The sequence below is a fragment of the Nomia melanderi genome, chromosome 4 (genome assembly GCF_051020985.1).
Source record: "Nomia melanderi isolate GNS246 chromosome 4, iyNomMela1, whole genome shotgun sequence".
In the NCBI taxonomy this organism is placed as follows: domain Eukaryota; kingdom Metazoa; phylum Arthropoda; class Insecta; order Hymenoptera; family Halictidae; genus Nomia; species Nomia melanderi.
This window is the reverse complement of record NC_135002.1, coordinates 897,964-925,574: the sequence shown is the minus strand read 5'-3', so window position 1 is coordinate 925,574 and position 27,611 is coordinate 897,964. Positions and strand designations below refer to the sequence as shown.

The following is a 27,611-nucleotide window of genomic DNA, read 5'->3' as shown; positions in this document are numbered from 1 at the left end:
AATTAAAAACGTAATGAGATATTACTCGTCTATTTAAAATTAAGGGTGGACTGTAGTTAGTACACACCAGTGACTTTTTTCATTAATAAAATTACCGTAATACATTCTCACAGTTGTGCTCTTAGGACAATAAAAATTCTTTTCATAAATATTTACAAACTCCGAGAAACATAATTCTTACTATCTCTTTCGTTTCATTGTACACGCGTTTCTCGTCTTGCGGGCTAGCTGCTCCTATAGTCTTTTCAAAATTAACATTATCCGCCAACTATATTTTCAGGCAAGGCGAAGTTTTACGAGATATCCCTAATATAAATTGGAACGTATTTTCCCTGAGATTGGTGACGCCATTGTCATCGCTTTTGTCGTCGATGACTACGTCGGTGACGTCTACGTCGTCTTCGTCGTCGTCGTCGTCGTCGTCGTCGTCGATGTCTACATCGTCGTTATCGATGTCCACATCGTCGTTATCGATGACGATGTCGAAGTCTCGATTACCCATTAATGTCCTGAGACACATGTTATGTTCCTTTATCCGCGACCGCACCAACAGCTCTAATGTGAATAAATGATCGTCGCAGACTTCGGGCAAATAACGATGCATAAATTCTGCTAACCTATTAACAAACGAACAAAATGATAATGTAGCATAACAAAATAATTCCACAGAAAATTAAGTATAAAAGACATCCACAAAACGCAGAAATTAAAATTGACTATTGTCTTTCATTCTGATCTCAAAACGAATTGAATTAACACGTTGACCGAATCACTATTACTGCACGTTTATCTAGCATGAATGTCACCGCATTAGGTAGCATTATTTATAATACAGAAATGTTTTCAAATAATCATAGTTCAACCGAGTAAACAATAATTCAATTTGATTGGGGGTCATCATCAGTGACCCCCACGACATTCAACGTGTTAATTAACCGATTAAATTTATATCATAAAGCCTCATATTGAATTTAAGCCATGCGCAAAGTCGACTCGAAAATTACCGTAGAAGGTATTCGACGTTGTGTCCACTGGGACCGGAACTCTGAAAAATTTGATCCGCTATGTGATGAAGCGGGGCATCCCCGAGCCAATGCTGATTCTTATTGGTGGCGATGTATATGATCACAGGAAAACTCTTGCTCCCATCTCGACTGTAGAACGTCGAAACTATTGTTATGTATCCACCCAAAGTGCATTCGCGGTTTTCCAAATACGGCAGTGCCACGCTGTCTTCGACTTGGAACGCGCAACCGTATACAATGCCCTGCGACAACAAAGAGACTAATTAAGTCGCAATTCACCAGAAACGTATCGGCATTATGAAACATTAACACGTTAAGCGCCACGAAAATCTTCACCATTTTTTTGTACTCTTATCCTGTTTAGCAAAGAAAAGCAACGATTATTCACTATTTAGTGTTCCAATATTTGCATTACTATTATCAACTTAGTTACGTTATCAACATGTCATCACCACATATGGTACACTTCAATCTTTGTAAGAAAATATTTTTAATGATCACTGATAGCGATATACGTTACAAAGCAGTAAAAGCATAAAGAACCAATATCAAAATACATAAAAATTACCAAAAACCTGAATAGAACATATTATTTTATTTAAAAAATCGATATAGTTTATAAGCAAAATGTAACCGAAGTTTCCGTGGCGCAGAACATTTTGACTCGACACCGATTATCTTGCAAGTTACTAATGTTTTCAGTAACTCAGAGGCATCAATCATCCGTGACTGACATGACATTTAACGTGTTAAACAGCGAATGTATTTTTTTTCCTTCTACAATCGTGTTTCGAGTTAGCGAGATCCCGTGTATCCGGTTCCTCCGCGCGAGGAGGAACGAACAAGCGGAAAATGTTGGATTAGGAATCGTGACGTCGTTGTAAAACGTATATTCACCTCTTGTTCTTTTATCAGCGTAGCCACGCGCCCGGGCTGTAACAAAAGAAAACAGAATCATTGAGCAAACACGAGTATTGAAATAGAAATAAAGCGAACAATGAACGAGAAGCTTGGTCAGTGGACAAGCATGTGACGCAAACACGTAACACGAACACGGGGGACGAAATTGTGTTCGAAAGATATCGGTTTCTACGAGTTGCAACTGGTTTACATTGATTGGGAAGCGGCACGGTAACACGAGATCAAGAGAAATCGTACTTATTTAATAAAACCCCGCGTGGATCGTGTTAATCGTAGTACAATAAACCGTAAGGCGCGAGATAAAAGTCTCGTCGTTGCGTTCGCGTCGGCCACGTCGAAGGATGAAGTGACACGCTCGGACCGTGGGCATACAAAGTCGCGAATTATCGACTCGTCAACCCGGGTACACGAGTTATATCTTTGTTTGTACTCGTCGGTAATCTCGAATTATTATAGAACTTCTTTAAAAAAAGGAGAGAAACAAGAGAGAAGAAAAGAAAATTAGTTTCAATGCACATAACCATATTAAATCGATTAACTGTATAAATCAGAGTGACAAATTAATTAAACGAAACAGTGTCCAACTTTTATTGGTCTTAATAGAAGCATCCGTGACTACTTACTGGGTGGCCACATAAATACGTGTGCGTGTATGTATTGTCCTGCGCGCTTTGTACTGTATGACTTTAAACACTGGAACTAACGAGTACTTCAACTGATTTTTTGTCATTTCTTTGTGAGAGTCACAAGTGTGCAGTTATTAACACATTGTATGCATTAACATTTTTGGCAAAAGTTTTGATTTGTTTCGTGTGTGGTTGAAAGTATTTCTGTCTGCAGTGGAAATTCTCGAAAATATGTTGAATAATAAATAATAAATAACAAGTGTTAAGATTTCAATTGGCTCATATATCAATTTAGGTATTACTAAATCAGTTTCCTTAATGACCTCTCAAACGAGTATCTGTGCCTTTTCAATAATTATACAAGAACAAATTAGGAAGAGTTATTATGACCCACGTGGTAGTTCTAGTGTTAAACGAGCATCCTCCTATCGGCAGCTACTCGACAACTCGTGTCTCCCATTTAATGCGACACGTTTATTTTTACAATTAACACTAAACCGAGCAGTTAAACTCACTTTTCGAAATACCTCTTATACCAACTTCAGGAGTGCATTTGTCGAGACATTGATTTATAATTCAGTTTGCGTATTGCTAGATCAATATCCTGAATAATTTCTTCGAGAAATCTTATCTTTCTAATAATCGCAAAAACAATAAATCAGAAATGGGTGATTGTGACCGTCTAACAGGTTTAGTGTCAAGGAAGTCGTAAACTGCGAAGCCCAGTTGAAGAACACGTGGATAAACACGCCGAGTAAACTGTAGACGCAAAAGAAGACACAACGAAGTACAATGTCACAAACCTTGTGACCGCGAGTGACGCGAACAAAAGCATTCGTGACGTGCCCCCGCTCGTCGTAAATTTCGAAACGTCAAGCAAAAGTGCATCCCTCTGGCGGGACAATGGCCATTTGCCAAAGCTTTGTAAAAGAATTTTACGCGGAGAAAATTATCGATATAAATAGCACAACTGACAGACCACCTCCGCATGAAAAAGCTATACAGTATGTCCGCAGGAACGAGCCGTAGGAACAAGCGCGGTCGTGAAACCGTCGCTACGCGTTGCCAACGACTTGTTTTCCATAGCCCGCGCGTTGCTAGGGGACCGCCGTGGATCGCGCAAATTGTGAAGAGCAACGGTGTGAGATAGTGCGTACGAAGCGAATTTAGAGTGAGAGAGAGAGAGAATTGTAAAGAGAACAACGAAGAATTGTAAAGAGAACGTACAAACGTTTTTAGACCACTACAATAAATCCTACATGTTCGATCGAAAATATTTCGCGCATATACGTATCTGCGTACATATGTTTTGTTTCGCGTGCCGTCCTCTAACGCGCAATAAAAGTTTCGAAATTGCACGTTTTAACGAACATGAATTGCTTCCGATAATTTTTCGTCCCCTATGCGTGTTCGAATGTTAGCGTTTTGCGTCACGGTTCACGTTTCATTATCATCGGATTCTCTAGTGAATCATTTTGAACGTTTAACAATATTTTATTGTATAATCTGATAAATATTCTATGCTATATTAATATGAATAATACTATGATACATTAATGAATCGTTACAATACTGTGATCTATTCGTAATAAACGTTAATATAATATTTGTATAAAATTGATGTGAATTTTCCACGAATCTGTCACAGCCGTGAAAAGCAACGACGCAGAGAGCGTAATGGAGCGTCCCTAAATTCCATTTCTGATAATTACATTCTCATTAGTGCCGCGGTGCGTGGTGTTCCCCTGCCAAAATCGCCTAATGAATCCTTTCACGTGTCCCACGACGCCTCTCTTATATTTGAATCCTGGATGCCAACACAAAGACCCGTAACCGAATACCCATATACCGCCGTTGCCATTATTTTCATCTTCCATTGTCAATGGTCGAATAAACGATTCTCTGCAACGATCACCAATCGTCTCCTCCTCCCGGTGTCCCACTGTTTCTCTTCGCGCGGAATTACTCTGGACCGTTTCGTTCGAAACGAGACGAGACGAGTTTCGATTCGATTTATAGAAACCAGCCTGTGGCTTCGAACCGACGAGGGTCAAAGGTTATTTCTAGCGGAATGCTACTTGCGAATACTTGTGTGCGTTCCCAGTGTCCCCTCGAGCCTCCAGGAACGAAGAAATAAATAAATAAATTAACGCGAACAGGAAACGAAATACTAATGCTAGTTGCCTTATCTGAAGTGCCTGCAACGTGGTCATCGATTTGACAAGCGCGCGGCACGTGGCTCGACTGTGCTTTTACCCCACCGACCGCCAGTAGACACGAAAGCTCCGCTCTCAAGAAAATCTCACTCCCTCCACGGCAACGATTCTCGTTTCATTCCTCCCATTCTCGCCGACGGGTTCATTAGAGGATTTAACCGTTCGGTCGAGATCACGACGCGTTCCTTGTCCTCTCCGCGCGTATCGTTTCGCGAGTCTTCGGCATCGGCGATGCCATCGTTCCAGGAATCCGTTTATCGCCGGCCTCGCACCGCGGTCGATGATAGATCAATCGAACGATCTCTCGGGGATTTCGCGTAAGGTCCTTCGCTGGATCGTTGCCGGGCGGATGATCCGATGATCGCGTCCGATGAATCTCTTCGCGCGCGTCGTTGATTGCTGCCGGTTCGATCGAGGAGACGATTCTTCCGAACGTTTCATTAGGGATCAGTGCGAAATCTCAGGACACGTGGAACCAAGTAGAAATTCGACGAGATCGGACGGAGTATGTAGTCCGCGCGGGAGCTTGACCGAGACTGCCGGTTTCTCGGGCGTGTACCTCCATTTGTGAAAAGAGATGGAAGTAGGCTGACGAAGAGGGCGACAGGAAAATCCTGCCGGTCGGAGAGAGAGGGAACGTTAGAAGCCGCTAGTGGGAGAACTGATGAGGCGGCTGACGAAACACGATGAGCGGCTGACGTATAGCACCCGAACTTCGAATACATAAACAAAACACGACTATTACTCAATTTCGTTAGTGACGCGAGTCATTGGTCGATAATTATGCAACAATTGCTTTTCCGATGCGCCGCTGGGAAATTCGGGGAATTATGTTGATGTCTCGAAGGAATGGTATGATAATGGCATTCCTCGTGTATAAATTAAATTTGTATCATTGTCATTAAAGAAACTTGTCTTTAATTTATGTTAAACAATGGAATCTTGATATTCAAAAGGAAATGGAATGTTTCTGATACTTTGCCAATAGTTGTTTCCTTGTTAAGTGAGGCTGAATGTATACATTTTCAGTCGTGTGAATACTACCCTTGGCACAAATTAGTAAGCAGGTGAATGCAGCTGGTACAAGTTGTAAGCGTGTGAGTAATAATTAGCTGAGTTTTTGGAAATGTAGTATATTTTTTGAAAAATGCTGATTTACCGCGGATGGTAACTGGATGTAATCGTTTGTGTCTAGAAGGTATAGATGTCGCGAGCGGTAAATGACCAAACCTTCTCAGGGCATGCAACGTAAGATAAAAAATTATAAATCAGCTGATGATCGAGTGAGCTAAGCGTTGTTGACGGGTGTTTGAATTTTCACTTTTTTCGAACGAGAACTACCGGTTTGAATCTGAAATTGTTGAGAAAGGTGAGAGCTTAACAGCGTTTGCATATTTAGCGTGAGTACAGCGACAAATGAATATCTTGGATTATTATTTTATTGTACTTGTATTTTGCTTAAACATACTTGTAACTCCCACAAAACGTGACCTGTTGCTCGCTTTATTAGATATTAAAGTAAATGACCGAAATAGACACACCTCCATCCTCTCCAAACATGAATGGCCAAATCGAGGAAGAAGATATGATCTATGTGGGTGATGTTGATGAAGTGATAGAAGCGTTTGAAACAGAAGAAATTGGAGATGAGGATGTGATGGAACAAGAGCCCCCAGAGCGGGGAGATGCATCTTGTCTATTCACCGGGCATAAGCGAGGTCAAGAAAGTTCTGCCTAATATAATAAAAGTAATGTGAACAAGCATAATCGTATTAAAAATTTCAGGATCCGTATTCTGTGGTTTTTTGAGTAAAAATGGAAAACTGGCTGCCACTGGAGGGGAAGAAGATAAAGCCTACATTTGGGACACTACGTATGGGGATATAATTCTTGACTGCACTGGACATAAAGATAGCATTATCTTTGCAGAGTTTAATTTTGATGAGACTTACCTAGCTACCGGTGACATGAGTGGTTTGATTCAAGTTTGGACAGTAGCTGACAAAGCCAAAATCTGGTCTTACAACATGGGGGATGCAACAGTCAGTTTAATCTCTGTAATTGATCTTTAAATTATAAATGACTGAAAAATTGTCTTCTTCATTGCAGTGGATGAAGTGGCATATTGCTGCAAATGTATTATTGGCAGGATCTGTTGACGGAGAAGTATACATGTGGAAGATACCTACTGGAGATTGCAAAGTATTTCAGGGGTATGGTTGCCGAGCAGAGAATGGTGCAATATTTCCAGATGGTATTAGTTACTTTATGTGCTTTCCTAATTGATGGAATGGTATTTAAATGGTGTATAATTTTTTAGGCAAGCGTATTGCAGTTGGTTATGAAGATGGAACGATTAGGACAATAGATTTGAAAACAAGTTCTATCTTGTCTTCGATTTCTTCCTCCTTGGGTCATTCGTCTACTATAACTACTCTTGATTGTCATACTGATAATAATTTAGTCCTTTCAGCTGCTACTGATGGAAAAACTATAATCAGTACTTCAAGTAACGGCAAGGTAATAAAAAGATAGATAGTGATAGATAGCAACTCTCTATATTTTAAGAATCTAAGTAATATGATTTACAATCTTCAGATAATTTCGATTTTGCAAAAATTGAATGTTGGTGACAGAAGTAATCTTATGAATATCGACCAAGATGCTGAGAATAGTGAAGCAAATAGTGATAGCAACTGGGTAGAAACTGCAGCATTCTGTAAGGATCCTGCATTCCCAGTTGCTGCAACTGGTACAGTTAATGGAGAAATCTTTATCTGGGATATCTCAAAACAGGTATTACCACTTTTACTTTACATGGAACCTTATGTGGTGTTATGTAGTACTGATTTCTACTGGTACTGGAACTATTTAGGTACTCAGACAAAAAATCGAGCAAGAGAGCGGTATATCTAAATTGCTATGGAAGGGAAATACGTCTATCCTGTTTTCTGCAGGATTAGATGGTATTTTGAGGTGTTTCGATGCAAGAACTGGCCAATGCCTACAATCATTCTCTGGCCATACTGCTGACATTCTTGATTTACATATATCTGAGTAAGTTATAGCAATATGAAATTACTTCTTCATAATAGAGTATAAATAAAACAGGACACATAACATTGAATGCTTTTCAGAAATGGAGAAAAGGCACTAACAACATCCGATGATTCCACAGCCAGAATTTTTGATATTTCATCTTTATCATAACGTAATCTATTATATAGGGAAAAATATAAAATCTTTGTTATTATCTAAGATCTATGTACATTTTATGAAAGTTGTTCATATATATATATTGTACTTTGTTTTCATTTTTTATTAAAAATAAAATTTATTTATTTTTAGCTTAGAGTCTGTAGTACTTTATCCTTACACCACCCAGAATCAAGAGAATATCTTTTACTTTTCCACAAAAAGTGAGTTGGACAATGTTCTTCACCTTTTTCAAAATTGAATAATGAACTAAATTCAATTGCTATTTTTGATCTAACTAGACCAACTCCCCCTGCTTTCTCTGGTGCAGGATGATACACTCTTCCTGTTTGAATATTCATGTACAACTTTTCTGGTTCGAATGGCACCTACAATGAGTTCATTATCAAAACTTATTTACTCAAACTATATTTTGAGATTTAAATACCATAAGTAACTCTTCTGCATGAGCATAACCAAACCAATCTTCATCTTCTCCTGTCTCGCTGTTCTGTTTCTGTACAATTTTAGTAAATACTATTGGCAAATCATCGCATCTGATAAAATTTCTTTCTGGGCCACACAGAGAAATATATGGAAAATCCTCCATATACCTTCCTGTCTCATTTTTCCTCAAACGCTTGAAAAAAAATGCCAAGAACTTTTTGTCTAAAATAATATTTGATAAATATGAGTATATACATATTGACATATATTTTTCAAAGTATCTGCCAACCTTTAAAGCACGAAGTAAAATTTTTCATACGAGCATCATCCAGGAACAACTACAGGACATACAAAAATCATCTCATTTTTAATAGTTCAGTAGTCTTATAATCATAAACATTATTGGAGCTAATTAAAGAATGAATTGTACCATGCCTTGGTGATCAATGTAATAAAAATATTCTCGAACTCTAGGTTCCGGAGACTGTCCCTGTACATATTTCACTATGTGCCTTTTAGGCGCCTTAGAAAGATAATTAATTTTTAACAATCGCGGCCATGAATATGAAAACATCGTACCCGTCACACTAATCACGCAGATCGTTTTTCAACAGATAAATTACGCGCGAGATAATTTTACCATACGAGAAACACATGTCACGAAAACATGTCAACAGAACAGTCAACTCAGGCGCATTACGTCAGTTGAAATCGGGCTACAGTTCGTTCAGGAAAAGACATAACCTTATTCGGTATATGTGCTTTGAAGCATCGATTATGTCATGCACGACATAACGTGTATCTACATGTCGCATTTTAACGCAATGTTCTCAAACAGCATAATCTGAACCAAGCCTGATAAGCTTCCCGATAATGCTCGATCGCCCGCCTCCTTAATTGAATCGTCGGCCATATTTAATTGAACGCGCACGGGTCAGGTTCAATTGACCGGGGAGCTGGTGACATCTGGCGCGATCGATCGGAACGCGATCTCGATAGAAACAGAAACTTCGATATTTCTCAACGTCACGTTAGTTCGCGCTGCCCACGGACAGGCAGATTCAAGAAATGAGATACGACGAAGAGGTGGAACGAACGGTTTCTGAAAACGGCCAGAGATTTCAAGGAAAGGATCGCCTCAGAGGACCGCGCCGTGGCGAGATGCTGTCGCCCCGTTGAACGATCGCCACCGTGCCGAGATCAAAACAGAGAAACGTACAAAATGTTGACTACGAGCTCGAGCAAGGAAAAATTCTGCGTCTGCAAGCTGAAATCTCGAATTGTTGTCTTTGCCAAATAAGTCGTGAGCAACGCGATCATTCGGCCCCGGAACATGGCTTCGTCCACGAAGAGGTCATGGAAACTCCGTAAGTGTGTTTTCCCTGGTCGTATCGCGTGCACATTGCTCGATTCGTCGGCGGACGGTACGCGTCCGACGGAATTCCATTCCGGCGGCTTTGAACCCCGTTAAGGGTAAACAATTCATGTTTACAATGCGTTCGACGGTGCCTCGGCGATTGATTGTTCGCTGCATCTTCCTATTATGGTCATAACCTTCGCCGGACTGTAAAGCGCGCTGCGTTTGTGATGTCACTGGCACCTGACACCTTGTCCGGGTCGTTTGAGTCAATGATGTTTCTTCTGTGCAGAGGATTTTGTTGCCCACACGTCCAATGTCAATTGTCTGGCATTGGGTCACAAGTCTGGACGTGTTTTGGTCACTGGTGGCGATGACAAGAAAGTGAATCTATGGGCTGTTGGGAAACAGAATTGTATAATGGTATTTTTATCTAGTTACTTAACACCAGCTCTGATACAATGCTCATTTTTCCTGAGCATTTGGTTCATTGACCGTTCGCATTGGTTTTAGAGCCTGAGTGGTCACACCACTCCGATAGAATGTGTAAAATTTGGGCAAACGGAAGACTTAGTATGCGCTGGCTCGCAGACGGGAGCACTGAAAATTTGGGATTTGGAGCACGCCAAATTGGCCCGCACGTTAACAGGACATAAAGCAGGCATACGTTGCATGGACTTTCATCCTTATGGAGAGTTATTGGCATCTGGAAGCTTAGACACTGCGATCAAGTTGTGGGATATTAGGAGGAAAGGTTGTATCTTTACATATAAAGGGCACAATAGGATGGTGAATAGTCTCAAATTCAGTCCTGATGGCCAGTGGATTGCTAGTGCTGGGGAAGAAGGAATGGTTAAGGTACAGACATAAAGATCACTTAAGTAGAATACAATTTGATGTTACTATATAATAACTCGTTCATCGTTTAGTTATGGGATTTAAGAGCTGGTAGGCAGCTTAGAGAATTCTCAGAACACAGAGGACCGGCAACAACAGTGGAGTTTCATCCTCATGAGTTCTTACTAGCCAGTGGCAGTGCAGATAGAACAGTTCATTTCTGGGACTTGGAATCATTTCAACTTGTATCATCTACGGATCAAAGTCACTCCACAACAATTCGGTATGTACTCATATATTTTATTATTGCACTTACATTGTTGAAGACCTTAGATATTTTACTGAACCACCTTGCTTGTTTGCCAGGTGCCTCTATTTCAGTCAGGGCGGGGAATGTCTTTTCGCTGGTTGCCATGATGTGTTAAAAGTATATGGTTGGGAACCGGGTCGAACGTTAGATTCGGTTCCGACTGGTTGGGCGAAAGTGCAGGATATAGCTGTGGCCCAGAACCAGTTGGTAAGCTAATACTACAGAGAAATTGATATACACACAGGACAGATCATTAGCGTAAATCCATTTACGAATGTTTCAGATCGGTGCAAGTTTTCATACTGCCAATGTCGTTTTATACGTGTGCGATTTAAAAAAAGTTGCTCCGTTAGGAGGGGTGTCAACGTCCGATTCACCGTTCAGTCACGGGAACTCGTTAAGGAAAAGCTTCTCCAGGGAAAGGCCTCCCGGATTAAAGAAACATACGTAAGTGAAATGAAACCTTTCAAGATCGTTTCTATTCTTGCCTGTAATCCTGGTGTCTTACCCACAGGCTAGACGTGAGGACTATAGAAGAGGCAGACAAGTCCGGAACAGATCCAGAAGATGAAGCAACGTATGCCGACATACCGAACGTTACAGCTTACCATGACATCTTTCAACCGAACAGGTCGCGTAAGTGTCAACATTTTTCCATGGCAAGGTTCGATCATGTGCTCTAACTTAACTGAAACTCTATTCTACCCCGACTATTAACTATCCACTTACAACCACAAGCCTGAGAATATAAATGCATCTGGATGTTGTGTCGTACAGTTTGTGAATGAGCATGCTATGCACGGTATGTTTCAGTGTCTCGCACTCCACCTCCAGAACCTGAGGCTTTCCAGGAGCCTCAAGACATAGGTGAGTTCCATGTGAATCCCCGTCTTTCCTCTTCTGCTATCGATAACGCATGAACGCCGACCGATAAACCTTCGCACACATTTACCCCATACGTACACGTCGCACATTATGCTATGTATATTACCTTTTCCAGATCCCACGCAGCCACAGATACTACAAAATCTTTCTACCTCAATGTCAAATCTAAGCACAGCAGAACCAGAGGAAGTTCCGCCCATTTCGTCGCCGTCATCTCCACCCCCGCCCGCGCCAACGTTATCATTGACCAAGCCTGTACCCGTGCGTGTTCAGCCGATCAAGTCGTCGCCACCCGTTCAGAGAAACGCGTTGACATCGACGAGCCAGGCAAAGACTTTGCAAACGAACAATGGCCTTAGCAGGACGTCGAAGAACTTGGCGTCCATACCGCCCCTTAGACAAAACATTACGCCTCTGCCTGGCAAGAAGATCGGCACTGGCAGTGATTTAGGGACGCTTCCACAACCCTTGGGCCCTCAACGGTCGAATTCAACTTTGACACCGCGGGTGGCGCCAATGGCTGCCGTTCTTCCAGTAATGGACGATGGGAAACTGAAGAATAGAGCACCTAGCCCGGATTCTCCTAAGCATTATCTAAAGAGGCAGAGTAGTTGTAGGGATGGAGAACAGGGTTACGAAAGCGATTATCCGGTACAGTGAGTATCTTCCATTCGTTCCCAAATAAAATGTACTTCTCGTCGTTTGCATCGCGTTAATGAAATTGTCGTATTCTTGCAGAATTAATAGTATAAGGCATAGCCCCTCTGATCCAGCGTTAAACAGGCCGAACTCGGCGCAGTCCAGGTCCACCTCGCTAAATAGAAACTTTACTACCTCATCGTCGCTGTCTGCACGCAACGCTTCCACTACCACCACCACGTTCGCGACAAAAAAATCGAACAAAGCTCAAGTGCCCCCAAACCCTAAGATAGACGTGCGGACATCTCAGGTGAGGCCAAGCGTAGAAGCTACAGAGAAAGAGGAAATCGTCCCTATAAGTGCCGATAAACCTTACGGTCTGGACGTCGAAACCTTTCTACCTGTGAGTGTTCACTGTGTCCGTGTATATTCGATCACGCTGTCAAAGTGTACCGCGTGAAACTGACTCGCCTCGCTCTTGTGATTTCCCACAGAACCACTTCGCGGGTTCAACAGCGTTTGGCTACCCTCAGATCGGTGTCCTCAACGAAATGTCCGAGGCTGAAGTGCTCAACAGCATGATGCGAGGCCATGAGGCGATGATGACTGTACTGACGAATCGTCATCGATCTTTGCAAATCATCTATTCCCTGATGCAACACAAAGATCTTAAGGTACGTTGCACTTTCTGCGAATAAAACGTCGTTTATCGTTGACAGTGGGAAAAGTAGAATTGAGAAGACGTTTTACAATTTCAGGCTGCAGTGGAGTCCGCTGTGGCGATGAACGATCTTTCAGTGATCGTGGACCTATTGGGAATATTGACTCTAAAACCGTAAGTAACAGAACTCCATCGCCAATTGATCCGTAATCCCCTGTGTATACCTACGTTCACAGTCCGTTTCGCTTCCAGAACAATGTGGAACCTGGATCTGTGTAACTCTCTGCTCGGCCCGATCGGGGATCTCCTGCAAAGTAAATACGAAATGTAAGTACAGAGTCGTTCGCACTGTTTCAACAGACCTATCACTGCGTTCTTAACCCCGATTGTTCACTTTCACCCACATTTTCCAGCCGTCTGTACCCTTTAACGGATAACGGTTTATCCATGAGAAATTATCTGACGCTCGCGCTCGCTTGTTTTACGCCGACAATGTCGAAACACCGTGGAAATCGAGTGCACGCGCGCGGCCGCCCGTTCGTGCGTGTCATCGTCTAACGTTACTCCACTTTCAACGGTGAAACACTACACGGTCGGTGAATTAAAGAAAACCGAGACACCCCTTCCACCGTGCGGCAGGGGTAAGTTCTCGTATGGCTCGTGCACGCGAGCCGCTCGGCAAACAGGCTGGGTTTCGAGTGGGGTCGCGTACTTCACCGTCGCGTCTATGGGAATGGCTAATTCGCCGAACGGGGGAAACACGAGGCGAAAGGGAGGAGGGTTCGCGAAAATTAGCCGAGACAATGGAGGACAGTGCCAGATGCAAATTTCGATCCTCGAAAGACCTCGTTCTCGCGAGCCTTATTGTCCCCACGGTTGAAAACTCGAAGGGCAACGCGTGCATCGATGCATATGCTGACACTCTTCACGGACAGACAAATCCGTTCTGTCATTCTCCCTTTTTTTTTCCTCTTTTTGTTCTCGAATGTCGACCGATCATGAATATTAACGATCGCGTAGGAAGAACACGCTTGACCCAGATAGTCGGGTTTAGGATCGCTTTCCTTTCAGTCCTTGCCTTCAGTCTTTGGTTTTTTTTCAATTCTCGGGAATTCGAACTATGCGAGGTTTAATTAACATTCAGATTGTCTCTGACCGCTTCTACGAAATTTATATTTCAAAAGATTAATGTTGCAACTTCTTCTATTTTTTACTGAACTAAGGTAGCTTTCTTTTCACAAATTTTCTTTATCGTAACTTTTTATTATTATTGTCGTTGTTACGTTAATATTATTGCTATTAACATATCAATATTACCATTACACAGAAATTATCATATAACTTCATATAATCACCCAACCTTTCTATGTAAAAATGTATTCACGACTGATTGATTTGTTTCTTGATCAGGATAAAACTAATCGAACAAGAGGTACAACTAATCTTCTTCCTTGGAATTCCAAGTGAATGTCAACAAAGCGATTCCAGGGAAGAAGAAGGAGAATAATGACACGATGGGTGCAAGCGATGCTCGGAACCGGTTAATTAGCCGGCGCACAGTTACAAGCTGTCGCCATTGCGCTGTCGCGGCGAGAAACGAGCGTTTCCTTTCACGTGCCTGCCGGTTATCCGTCTCTTCCTGTTTCGCTCGTCTAATTAGAAACACGTGGATTATGAATTCAGCTCAGACGCTGAATCGTCGCGATTCCTATTGCAACGTTACGCCAAAGGTAATCTCGTGATCCTCTTGCCTAGCCAGTCGCGCGCGGCGCGTGCAGACGTACACAACAAAATTTAATTCAATCTCCCACGATTTATCAATGCTCGCCTATTACGTCGGCAAACGACAACTTCCTCGCGTTGATTTAATGACAGGCCAGATCACCACGCGATCTAATAATATCCCGTCTCCCCGTCGATGATCTAAAACCACCAGTCCGGAAAATTGCCGTCCCGTTCGTTACGCGTCCGCTTATTGCGACGATCGTCTACTCACTTTTCCTTTTTCTCCTCTTCTTCCTCTTCTTCTTCTTCGCCTGTCATTGCTATTATTAGAGCGCACACCTTGATTGACGCCCGATGACAGCGATTCAATTTGCGTAGAGCTTAGTGCTCGATCAACGTGGCTCCTGGTGTCTTAGCCACTGGAACTATCGATCACTTAAATTGCCTTTTCCACATTTTTTCATGGAAAATATGCATGTACCGAGACATCAATTTATTCTTCATTCAGTTTGAGTGTTACTGAGTGAATTTCCATACCCGTTTCTTAGAGTAGCCTCTGTTACCTCTTCAATAATGAAAGAAGAATTTGGGACTTTGGCAGCTCTTAAAAGCAATCGAATAATAAGGAATCACTTAACTATTTAACTACTTTCCCCTAGTTCCCTATACTGTTCAACGTTTATAATATTCTCCATGTCTTCCAAAACTTCAGCTCTCACCCTCCATTTATCACCTGGATCCCCATGAACTGCAAATTTTCCTTTGCATTCACATTCATACGAACTATCGGTATTCGAAGTGAAATAGAATTTGTCTTTCGTCAGTTCGATAAACAAAGGAAAATTTGGAACTTCTATTTTGTCCTGTTTCGCGTATAAAAATCGCGATTCGTTCGTGATAGGTGCAAGATGGCTTTCACGGTCATCCAAGTTCACGGTCGTTGCTCACGACCGTTCAGGAACACAGCTCCATGCTCGTGCGTGCACCGCAACCGATACCATAAAAGTGAATTCGTACTAATCGTCGGTCGCTCGGCAGCTGCCGGCCACTGTCAATCGTAACAGTCGAGTACAGCCGTTTGCGCGATCCCCTTTCCTCCGGCTGTCCCCCTCAACGATTAGGCCGCAATCAAATGAACGCGTTCCTCCATGCCGAACGATCATCCTCGATCGCTGTCCTCTGATTACCGTTCTGCTATTATTCATGCTCGTAATGTCTAATAATTCTTTCAGTAAGTCCTCGCTTGACCCCGAAATCTTAGAGCATAAAGACTGAATTGCAACTTCGAACGATGATACTAAACATTGAATTTCATAATTTTGCTGTATTAAAAGAACCTGTGGCTGTGAGTTGTTCGTTTCGATCTATTCGATGGTTCTAGTATCGAATCGGAGTCAATTTGTCGGATTAGAGTATCTAATTTACCGGCTAGACAGAAGAGACGTATGAACTCGATGCCTGACACAGAAAAAATGTCGGTCGATCGCGGTGGTTCCGTGTCACGGTTCGACAGCCGCGTAAAGGGTGAATCCGGCCAGCAAATTGCCGGCTAAATATACACATCTCGGATGGCGTAATGCAGTGCAGTTTGCATAGAAGGTACTCGCCGTTTTCACGGCTCGTTCGTCACGGGTTTTCGTCCTGGTTCCGAAGGTGACGGCCCCGTGAGAAAAAAAAGGCGTCGATGAATATTCCATCGAGGCGCGTGCCGCTTTCGAGGGGTCGTTCCGTGTTCACTTCCCGATTTATCGATCTTTTCATCCCGTTATCCCTGATTTCGCAATTTTCCTTTATCAAGAAGAACGATAATATTAATATTGGAAGTCAACTCTTTGCACTTGAAAGTTTTTCACTGGAAATACTCGACATTTTCCGATGACAGCCGACATTCTTTGCAAGTAACTAACGAGAATAAACGCGTAGATTAAGGAGCGAAGCTATGTTATTCCAATATCTCACGTATCGCATTATACGAAGTTTAATACTATCAAATATCGAATCAAGTGGCGACTGATAGTCATCAAAGGGATTTGATTACTGCTCAGACGCGGTTGCACAGCGAAGTTCGGTAAAATAAAAACTCCAGTCAAGTTCAACGTCATATATACATTGTAATAAACAAAACAAAATTCTGATATTGAAGGCAGAACTATATTCAACATTCTTTAGCGCGAATTAGTACCTAAAACCGGGAATTTCCGTAGAAATCAGTAATGCGGTCGTCGCCGCCCCGAATTTCCAATATGGCCGCCGTTCTTTCGAGAAATCTCACGCTTTTGGACGAATTTGTCGGATGAAAGGATACAAACGACGCGAATATGTTCGAAAATGTTGCGGAACGTTGGTTAAACGTTCTCAGAGGATGTCAGTGGCCATGTATAGGTGATTCAGGAGTCTCGAAGCGAATGGCTCGCGTTACGCGGAACATTTATGAGGCGGTCCACGCGATTCGTCCCGCTGATTCGAACGGGAGCGCGCGCGAACCCTTTATCGCCGTCCCAAAGCGAGCGTGTCGAATTTGGCCGCTAAGCCTTTCGTGCCTTTCGTTATTTATTGGCGCCGTTATGGGCTAATAACACGTTTTGGAACAAACCAGGCGTGACGCGCACCGGTGGGCGTCGTGGAAGCGACGCGGCTGTGCGCTCAGTCTGGTTTTTTCTCATGTTTCTCCTTTCTGTGTTCGAAATCTGGCCCTTTTGTAGCTGAATCCTTCGTTTCATCTTATTTTCTATTTATTTTATACACTTTTCATTTTATATCGACGTACAGAATTATTCTTCGATCGATTAGGAAGCTTTTTTGTGAATGTTGATGAGCTGACTTCGCTGGTCGAGGGATTTGGGGTTTGGAAAGATAGATTAGTAAAGTTTTGGTTGTTCTTTCTCATTGTTTTAGGTACATAAATGTTGGTTCTACGGCGTTGAGGCTGATCCTGCGGAATTTCGCTTCAGTGATCAAGTCGAACGTGGAGGCGCCTCTCCATACGATCGGCGTGGACGTGTCGCGGGAGGAACGGTAAGATAGTTTCATTACTTACGATGTACTAATGTAGATTGTAATCACTCTGAACGAGAAACGCGAAGTCAGCAGTCTGACGCTTCCAAAGCCTATGACATCGATGACAAAAATTTCGGAAGAAATATTGAATTCTTAGAAAATATTTTCTCTAGCACTAAACCACCGAGCATTTTACACGCTTACATACAGATTATAACAATAGATTATTTTCAGTTTCTTCATTCATTATATAAATATCGAATGCTTTTAAGACAATAATTACGAAACAAAGAGAATCGAAACCGGCCATCTTGACTGGAACGGTAGTTCCACTGTTAAATCGTCGCGAAGCGAATCACATTTCTCTAAGATCCACTGAACCTAACCGAACACCAGGAAGCGAAGCTAAAGTTAGAATCGCAAGCAATCAGGATCGCCTATTAAAAGAAACTTCCTGAATTTCGTTGAATCAGATACCACAAGTGCCTCTCCTGCTACGAGAAGCTCCAAACGATCAGAGGCATCCTATTGAAGAAGCAGTCTGCGCCGGGCAAGCTGAGCGCGACCTTCCGCGAGCTGGCAGTATTAATGAGGAGCATCGAGTGACCACGGCTGAAGAGCACCGCGCACCCCGCCGCCAGACTCGTCGTTACCTGACAGAGGACCGGGACAGGCCCGTGCAAACGCCGGGGAACCCCGGAACAACCGGCCCGCTCGTTCGAGCTGATACGCGCGCGGCGATGGCGCGACGGATCGGACCGAGAATCTCCGTTCCCTTCGTCGCCGTTCGGCTCCCGTCGGTTCCTCGTGTCGAGTCGTCGGCCCGCGTGGAGGAAGAGCAACGTTGAACACCCGCGATGACGAAGAAAACAGCGGAGAGAACGAGAGACGCGAACGGAAACACAGAGGCGGAAAACGATTTTTGTAACGGGAAAAGAGAAACAGAAACCGCGATAAGAATGCAACGATGGACTTGCTAGTGGGCGGACGTTGTTGTTCGCCGGACAATTGTCGATTCGCCCTTTCATAAAGGGCTGCGTGCAGCCCCCTTCGCCGAAGGGTTGCCCGCGGACGCGAAAAGCTCCCTCGATCAGACCAGTCCGAGCCGCTCTTCTTACTTTCCTTTTGTCTTCTCTTTTGTTTGTTTGTTAGGATCCTAGAGTGATAAGGAGTATTGTATATTATTATATAATATATTGCGCTATATTATATATACCGACTACCGACGAGAATGTGCACGGGTCGCGAGACAAGGGGGTCGATTCTTTGACCCCCCGCAGGAGGGTGTGATCGACGGGATTTTTCGCGAGCGTCCACGATTACTTTTTTTCCCCCCCGGGGTATGTTTTACCGGTGTTTCGACGGCCTTCTTGCCAGCCTCGCGGAGGAGCACTTCCGGCGAGCGCACGGGATCTATTTGTGTGGTCCCGGACCAACCCCTAATCGAGCGACGACGATATTAAAGACGACGTTCAACGAAGCGAGTAGGTAGAGTTAACGCGTTTCTTTTTTTTTTTTTTAAGAATAACTGAGAGCGAGCAAGAGAGAGAGAGAGAGAGTGAGAGTGAGAGAAACATGATGAGGTTGCAGTGATAAGAAAATTGTATTTTTGCAAGAGCCATTTGCGTCCGTTCGTTAATAAAACGTGAGAGAACGAGATGACGGAGAGATAGCGAGAGAGGAGGTACTCTGTAATCGTAAGGTGCGTCGGGGAACTCCCGAGATCGCGGATAGGCGAAGGTTTTCTTTGGTACACCTGCAACACGTGTGATATATGTATATATATATTTAACGCTGGAACTACCGGGTGGCTCGAAACGACCCATTCCTCGTTTCTTTTACGACTACCGGAAAGACAACACGGATGATGTAACGATACACAAAACGGAATTGGAAATCAATTAAAATCTGAATTGCACCGTCGGCGTTTCTATAGGAGAACGGTCGGTAGTTCCAGCGTTAAGATCGATGAGATAGGGAAACCGATTCGAGAGTAACGGGAGACGAACATATTTTCGAGAGAAACATTCAACTTTTCGACCATCCACCCCGTCGGCTGTTCGACCAATTTTCGAGATTTATTTTTTATAAAAGGGAAAACGCGTCAGACCACATTTATTCGAGCTTCAAATTTTACTGAACCGCTTTTCGACGTCGGATTCAAGTGTTCCGGGTGCGGCACGATGTCAACGGTCTCCTTCTTTTCGATTCCGAATCGCTTCTTCGTCGGTCGCAACGGTTTCCACGCGGAAAACGGCTCGATCGGTTCCGGAGGAGACGGCGGCCCGTCGATCGCCGCGGATTTTCCCGGTTCGAGTGCGGCACGAATCGATTCCACCGGTCCCCTTCGGAATCGCCCCCGTTCCCGTGGCTGTTTCTCGATCGCTCGCGCAACGCTGGCCCAATTTTTCTCTCCTGCAATCTGCTCGACCGAGCGAAAATGTCGCGGGAGAGTTTGACGCGTGCTGGGAACCGTGGAAAATCGAAGAACGATCCAAAGTTTCGCCGCGGACCGATAAATGCGGCAAATTCGTGCGAGGCGAACGCAGGCTGAGGTTCAGAATATCAATTCTTTTTATTCTTCTGCAACGCGAGTGAAAAGGGTAATCGAAGTATTTTTTTTAATATCTAACTTTCAAACGGATTTTCATTGATTCTCAACTAAACACCTATTTCATCCTGTGATAAGAAGTTTTTAAGACAGTTCAAATGATCGATTTTACGCGAAAATGACTTTTCCTCGCGAAATACATCACTTTTACGCATCCGAACGTTCTATTGAAATAAAGTTCTCGAAATTTCTAACATTCCTGAAACTCCCCAAGTATGCGAAGTTGTCATAGTTATTTATACTATACGAAGATAACGTTTCTTTACTCTAAGATTCCGTTCGAATGAATCTCGGCCTGCGTCGCCTACGTTCCCTTCGTCGCGAGCCAATTTCAAGATCGATCGTTCCCTTTCTTCGTACAACAAGCGACGAACGAATCCATAACCTGGAGAAGCGTGTTCGATGAAAGACACGGAAAGCGGAGCTTTTTCCGATTCGTTTCGTCCGTTGAAACGAAACAGAATCAGTTTCCAGCGATGTTTCGCGAATCGAAGCGGCGGACGCGTCCGAAAAGGACCGCGATCTCGCCGGGAAAAAAATCAAAGAAAACGTCAGTGATCGTCGAGAAGATCGCGTTCGAGCGTCCGATTAGTGTTTCAGTCGATGAAATCGAACGACGGCCGACCGGAAGCCAAACGATCCCGCGCGTTTCGCTTGTCCGTTGAAGAGGAACTCGCAGGAGCCGTAGGGCGCGCGTGAAATCGCTTTGTAAAGAGAAAAAACAAATGTACCCCACCCGCCCTATTTTATTAACAAGCTGTTTTTATACCATGTGATCAAGTAAATTACCTTTACACCTGAACTCACGGATATTTTACTGTGGCTCCAAGAACTCCCACGTGGACCGCGTTCACATCCGATTCCCGTCGGAACCGAAGGTCGTCGGGTTCGTTCTTCGAAACGAGAGGCTAAAGCGGAACGGAAATTCGGAATTTTTCAGGATCGACGGAGAGCCGCAAGTTTCGAAGCCTTCTCAGTCGTGCGATCGCTTTTTCGATCCGGAATTGTCGTTGGAACAAAGATGGCGAAGGGAACGAACCGGAGCGCTCAAAGACCCGATCTGCGTAACACAATTTTAACGCTGTTTTATTCAAACGATATAAAACGATAACAAAAAAAAAGAAGAAAAAGAAAGAAAAAAGAAACGAAATAAGAGATAGAAAAAACTGTTTGCGTGTGTGTGTTTGCGTGTGTATGCGAGCACGAGGAGAGACTCGTCGTCGGTTCCGTCCAACGTATTTTTGTAAGGAGAGTGAGTGTGCGTGTCCCCCTCGGCCATCCACTTCCGGTTTGCGCCGTTAACACTTTAGCTGCGGACGATCCTTTGTCGTGTCGTGTTTTTTCCTTCTGGTTTCTCGCCCCGTTGCTTTTGCATTATTCTCCGATGAGGAATCAACAGATTTTCCTTTCCGATGTACAACTTTAACGTTTCGTTGCTTTCCTTTCGGGGACGATACAGAGCGAGTCATTCGATCTGCAGAAGACACCTCGTGATCTATTTTTCTATGAATTTATATTCCGTCTCGAGTGCGTCGCGCCTCTCCTCTTACGGAGAAGCCGATAATTTCGCGTTAAAAGCTAATTGAGTTAGGTGTTCGAAAGGTTTAATACTTTACGAGCGATTTGCGATTCGTTAACGAGACATATCCTTTCGTCCGCCATTTTCTACGAAGCATTTACCGAGCCATTTCCTCGCGTTGAAGTGTAAATCCTCGTAAACGATTAATCGGCCTCGACCATCTTTGCCTAACGTCTTCGTTCGAAATTCGAAGTATCGTTTCCTCTTCCGCATACTATCTTAAACAGTAATCAACTAAATTGTAAGTGTAGCTGATAGAAAATCGCCTAACACTCAACGTCACACTGTTTTCATTTAAAATACGATTTACCGTCGGATCTCAAAATCAATTCGAAAGACACGAGAATCATTTCACGTTTCGCAGAAGAATATCCAGAAAATTGATTTTCCTTCAAGTGAATTCCGATTCGAGCCGAGTTTCCTCGAATCTGTTGCAGCTAAGGTGTTCCTAACGCTGGAGCTACCAATCAGTCGAGTCGCCGGATTTTTCCGCGTTTATCGTCCGATTGATTTGCACTTTACAATGCACACTAGCGGATCGGTTGATTTAGAAGCATGTATTTATACCTTTCGAGAAACCGCGGGAAGAAAGGGGATCCCGACTGATGGCTCGAGCGTGTGATCCTTTTGCAAGAACTAATCGGAACGCGTCTATGTACATACGCCTTCGTCGTTTAAGCCTTCGCACTCCCGTCGAACGAAATAATTGTACGAGCTGCCTAACGCTCAATTAATTGTAAAGCGAGCACACGCGTCGTACACACGAGAACGCTCGACCGATAATTTGTAGCCTGTACGAGCGAGATTAGCGATTAATTCGGGAAACGCGACGACTGCAATCGGCGCCGGTGCATTTCTACTCGTCGGGCCGGCGCGCCGTATCGTTTGTCTTTTTCCTTTCCTTTCGTTTTACCGCTCGATCGTGCCAGTTGTATTCGTTTACAGTCGCTTCTTCCTCCTTTCGTCGAGAGAAGAGATCGCCAGAGTGTTCGACCCCTTGCCTTGTAATCACCGAACAAAATGGCGGCCCGACTTCCGTACTTCATCGAAACCCTTGCCTTGAAACGAGAGAGAGCTCGCGAACAAACAGATCCGCGATAGAAAATGTCGAGCTCGATTCGATAAATGCGACTATCATTCGCTTTAAGTTGTACATACATCGAAACGAAAGACTATTTTGATATTAACGATACATAACCTAAAATTAAACGTATATACACTTCGAAGATAAATTCCCATTGACCTTTCGCGAACGACTAACCAAGACCTCTGGCGACCGCTGAGAAGTATCATGAGGCAAGGGGTTTATTATTAATATTATTTAAACATTGTTTCTCGATAATAAATACTATATTGTTCGAAAACGATTATTTATATTGATGTTGATGCTTTACACGTTTCACCTTTGGACTGAATTTCAACCCTCTTCGATTCGAGTCAATGTTTACAAGTTTGTTGGACGATCGAAATGCATAGTGTGTATGTTTTCGTTTCGGTCGCGATGCGAAACGATAGATGAAACGATCGTGAGGCAAGGGGCGCAGTAGCTTCGATAACAATCAAACGAGCTCTCACCGATTCTGTTCTATTTTCGTTTCTTCCCTTGCTTTTCGTCGAGTTCTTTGGTTTCGCCTGTAGACTCGCTTACGAACAGAATCTTATCGACTAATTAGAGACTCTGACGACGCAGGAGCCGCTGTCGCTCCGTCTAATCGTCCAGAACGTTATAGTTTTGTACGTTATGTAAATAACAGTAACGATATTTTCTATATTAATCGTACCGTAATTACCCCGCAACGTTCAATGTCGAACGTTCAACGTCTTCTTTGATTCGTTCGCGGCGCGTTCTTCTAGATGTAACGGGTGTCCCCTTGGATAAGTGATAGTAGCGATTAACAGGGATGGGGCGACCGTATTCCGGAGTTTCGGTTCATTTTGTTATACGCATTTTCTTTCGTAATGTTCGAATGTTGCTCGCGAGGAACAGTGTTTTGTTGATTATGAGTTTCCCATCCCTAGCGATTAGCCGATAGAGAATTAAAATTACGAGCCTAGACTGCGAACGTTTATGCATCGTACGATTATTCCGGAATCGTTTTCTACACCGCATCTCTCTGTTTGACGGTTTCAGTTTGGTTGAAAGGAAAATAAAGTACTTACAGTCACAATTTCTTTCATCCTCTTACACGTTTTATTCCCATTGCTGGTCAGTTTCAATGTGCTCCGAGTTTCTGCGAAGTTTTGCATAAACATCCACAGTCCGTTCAGTGTTTTGTAGATTTTATGAGTTTCTGGGATGAGAATGTATCCGGACCGCTGATGATTCAATTAATATTTATACGTTAATTAATTAATCGTTCAGTAATCTGTTCGACGTTGGACTCGCAATAGCGTTCACTACGATTTGAACGTCCGCTGATCGAATGAATGTATCCGAAAACCGTGTTCTCGATCCGCGTACGGATCGCCTGTCGGTCGATATAATACTTTTCTGTGTTTCTAATTTAAGAGACGAGGACTCGTTCGATTCGCGACGTGTCGAGCTTGTTCGTGGCCGACTGCCTTAAAAAGATACTCATCGATTAATCCCGTTTCCATGCGCCGTTTCCTCCGATTCATTCGAGAACTATTAAGGTCGATCGAATTTTCACTGTTAATGAAACAATAATATTATTCAAAACCACATTATCGTCGTTCATTCAACCCCTCCCTGTCCATTCACATTTAACTTTATCTTCTGAATGTCCAAGCGATTTCCTTCGGAGGACAACATTTCTACCTAAACGAAACGCAAAGGACAAAGGACAACATCCTGTTATCGTTGACTATGGAAACTTTTTTACCCCCGCCGATTAAATCGGCTGCGAACTCATCCATCAACATCCGCCATTTTTGCCCCTTTCGTCGTCGCAGGGAAAAAAACGCCGGTCGAAGGATCATCGCGCGAAGAGATCGAGATACCGTGAAACGCAGCGCAAATATTCGTAATCCGTGAAATATCACGGCCGTTCTAAAACGGGACACGCGTGGCGGCTGTTTGCATCCGGATTATGTATTCATAGGATTATGCGCGCGACCGTGCGAAGGGTGGCAACCCTTCATCGATCAGGGAAGATCGCGCCTGACGTTCGTCGGCGAAAGACGACCGTTCTTTGGATTATTGTTTCTCGCAATGCTAATGAATAGACTACGGATGCATTTATGGGAAATTTGAAAAGGAAAATATTACAGAAACTACTCGTGGTGATTGCAACTCTTAGCTGTTTAAAGTTTCATTGGATGAATCAGTGCAATGTTTCAAAGACTGACGATGAATTTTTGTGTCTATTTTGTGTCTGCTTTCGGGATAATTGGACACTAATATTTATTCATTATAGTAAAACTATTCTGCATCATAGCACTACTGAACTGTCAGTTCAATTCCGCATTACGTTAATTATGTTATTCTCGTTCTCCATTACGTTATTACTTCGCATTATCTAATCTCATCTATTATCGTTACTATTACAAACTGTCGATTCTAACAACCAACGTTATAACGAAACTACAAACTCTCCTATCCATTCAGAAACAATCACTATAAGCAGGAAATTCTCGAGAAGATCGAAGACAGATCCGAGCGTTTCCCACCGTGGAACATCTATCGATATCCGATCAACAGGATAAACGGAACGAGATTTCATTCTCAGGTGCGCCCATAGAAAAGTGTCGTCGCGTCGCATCAGGTGCAGAGGCCGGGTCGCAACGAGGAATCCTCCCACGTGAAAGGGAAGCCGGCCTCTTGTTGTGACGGAGATAAGTTAAGCCCTGTTCTTGTCGCCACCTCGAGCGTCGAAAATGCTGTTTTCTCACAAAACGCCGGCAACAATGCCGAACGGAGACGACGACAGCGTCGGGTACCGCGTAAGCGGATTATCCCTAACCGTAGAAAGCGATACTCGGCGTGCACGCACTCACCCACGCGTCTAAAACGGCGATGCAACGATATCCGCGGCGTTCCTCATTCACGACGATCTTCGAGACCGTTCTCTTCTTATTTCCATCTTATTTTTATTCTCCCTCCTTCTCCACCCTCTTCGTCTTCTTCTTCTTCTTTTTTCGATGGTTTCTCGTTCCACCTTACACCCCTACGCGATCGCTATCTGCTACAGATCTTGCTCTAGGCTAGGAAGCTCCTTATTCTTCGTCTTTTTTGCCTCCTCCGGTACCACTCTCGCTTCTGGAGATCCTTTTGTCGGTGGATGTGTAATTCTTGGTTTGATAGAGGGTGGCGACGCTGTAGATTGATGGCTAATGGTTCCCAGGACAGCTTCCTGGCGAAATCTGGAGGACTTCGTTTGTGTTCAGCACTGGGAATGGGGCGTTATGTTTCTTATCCTTGAAGCGGATGATTTTGGGAGCTTTAAGAGTGGTCTTGAGTAATTAATGTGATTGAGTAGTGGAAGTAGATATTCAGATATTCAGTTTTATTCAAAATTTACAGGTTCTCCTAACCTCGCGACTTTAGATCTCCAAATGTCGACTCACATTTCCAAAATGGAACTTACTAAACTTGGAACTTCTCACTTTAAACTACCGTTACATTTGTTAACAAATGTCCAATTATCCGTGTGAGAATCAACCATAGAAAAGGAAACCAGAGTGTCCATCTACTTATCCACTGAAATCCAAACAACCAAGATCTTCCTGCTACAACAAAAATCCAAATACTGTCATTCGCGAAGAATGCGAGGATCAAGGGTAGGGGTTGAATGCAGGATTCCAAACGTCCGATCGAAAAAAGGACCAACCGACGTACCGTCCTGTCATTCTCGCTCTCGCGATTCCGCAGTCGAACGCAAACGCCAGCGAGCGTTTCACACACACACATACACATATTAATTCACACATTCCACCGTTGGGGCACTAACGGAATCATTGGCTCGTGAATGCAATCGACGAACGGGGGTTGGATCGCGACCACCCTGCCACAGGATTGGCTAATTACGCCTCGGAGGGGTGAGCGTGACGTCACTGGGCGTGCACGCGCTACGATTGGCCGTCGGCCGTGCTGCGTGCTACCCCTCGAAGGGGGTGAGCGCCTCGAGAGTCCCCTTCCGCGCGGGATCTACAGGGTGTGCGCGAAATCCGGAGCGGAAAGGGGACAAAGGTCGCCGAGAGGGAGGAAGGGCGGTGCTCTCTCGCATAGTTAATCGATAGCATCTCTCGCAACCCCCGGCTCCATTGTCCGGCCCTTTGTCGAGTCGAAAAGAAACTGAAACCTAGAGGAGGACCAGATCGGGGGAAAAAGAGTTCGAACGCCTCTTCGGGGGTTGCTAGTTTTGATCTACGATGGGGGCTGCTTTTCATGTTTGTCAACTGCTTTTTAGGTTCACCGGGAATCGCTATGAGAAATTGTTAGGACATTCGGGGATGAGGCTGTTTGTTTGCGGTCGATTTCGAGTGTTTTTGGAAGCTTTCGTGTTTACCAGTTCGACTGCCGCGTGAATTCTCATAACTCCCATGGACTCGAATTTTATTAACTTTTGAACTTTTGTTCCAGCTCAGAAACTGAAGTTTTCTACTTTTAGATAAAGAAAT

At 43.7% G+C, this 27,611-nt stretch overlaps 4 protein-coding genes and 1 long non-coding RNA gene across 8 annotated transcripts; 2 read left to right on the top strand and 3 right to left on the bottom strand.

The window, feature by feature from the left end:
- Positions 1-14: 14 nt before the first annotated feature.
- Positions 15-5,350, bottom strand: LOC116434789 (putative glutathione-specific gamma-glutamylcyclotransferase 2). The gene is made up of 4 exons (XM_031993531.2): positions 4,285-5,350; positions 1,923-1,958; positions 1,005-1,267; positions 15-617 (listed from the first exon to the last, which is right to left on the bottom strand). The coding sequence occupies exons 1-4, from the start codon at positions 4,447-4,449 to the stop codon at positions 269-271; spliced, it is 813 nt and encodes a 270-aa protein (XP_031849391.1). The 5' UTR covers positions 4,450-5,350; the 3' UTR covers positions 15-268.
- A 320-nt stretch (positions 5,351-5,670) lies between these two features.
- LOC116434788 (angio-associated migratory cell protein) lies at positions 5,671-8,142 on the top strand. Of its 2 annotated transcripts, XM_031993530.2 has the most exons (9): positions 5,671-5,885; positions 5,984-6,188; positions 6,299-6,506; positions 6,574-6,830; positions 6,898-7,042; positions 7,109-7,308; positions 7,387-7,584; positions 7,664-7,845; positions 7,926-8,142. In XM_031993530.2, the coding sequence occupies exons 3-9, from the start codon at positions 6,311-6,313 to the stop codon at positions 7,996-7,998; spliced, it is 1,251 nt and encodes a 416-aa protein (XP_031849390.1). In that variant the 5' UTR covers positions 5,671-5,885; positions 5,984-6,188; positions 6,299-6,310; the 3' UTR covers positions 7,999-8,142. The 2 variants fall into 2 exon arrangements, with proteins under 2 accessions (XP_031849390.1, XP_031849389.1); XM_031993529.1 differs by lacking the exon at positions 5,671-5,885 and having other exon boundaries at positions 5,995-6,157.
- Positions 7,959-9,382, bottom strand: LOC116434790 (UPF0598 protein CG30010). Of its 2 annotated transcripts, none has more exons than XM_031993533.2 (4): positions 8,866-9,382; positions 8,720-8,768; positions 8,432-8,652; positions 7,959-8,372 (listed from the first exon to the last, which is right to left on the bottom strand). In XM_031993533.2, exons 1-4 carry the CDS (start codon positions 8,926-8,928, stop codon positions 8,133-8,135), a joined length of 573 nt encoding a protein of 190 aa, XP_031849393.1. In that variant the 5' UTR covers positions 8,929-9,382; the 3' UTR covers positions 7,959-8,132. The 2 variants fall into 2 exon arrangements, with proteins under 2 accessions (XP_031849393.1, XP_031849392.1); XM_031993532.2 differs by having other exon boundaries at positions 8,861-9,377.
- A 17-nt stretch (positions 9,383-9,399) lies between these two features.
- kat80 (katanin p80) lies at positions 9,400-23,398 on the top strand. Of its 2 annotated transcripts, XM_031993527.2 has the most exons (15): positions 9,400-9,797; positions 10,080-10,210; positions 10,301-10,645; positions 10,717-10,907; positions 10,991-11,141; positions 11,218-11,381; positions 11,449-11,570; positions 11,748-11,801; positions 11,935-12,475; positions 12,558-12,861; positions 12,953-13,132; positions 13,217-13,293; positions 13,372-13,446; positions 17,740-17,859; positions 18,315-23,398. In XM_031993527.2, the coding sequence occupies exons 1-15, from the start codon at positions 9,764-9,766 to the stop codon at positions 18,445-18,447; spliced, it is 2,622 nt and encodes an 873-aa protein (XP_031849387.1). In that variant the 5' UTR covers positions 9,400-9,763; the 3' UTR covers positions 18,448-23,398. The 2 variants fall into 2 exon arrangements, with proteins under 2 accessions (XP_031849387.1, XP_031849388.1); XM_031993528.2 differs by lacking the exon at positions 11,748-11,801.
- Positions 21,197-26,783, bottom strand: LOC143174497 (uncharacterized). Its single transcript, XR_012998521.1, has 2 exons — positions 26,526-26,783; positions 21,197-21,512 (listed from the first exon to the last, which is right to left on the bottom strand). It is a non-coding gene; the product is annotated as an uncharacterized LOC143174497 (long non-coding RNA).
- Between the last annotated feature and the right edge of the window lie 828 nt (positions 26,784-27,611).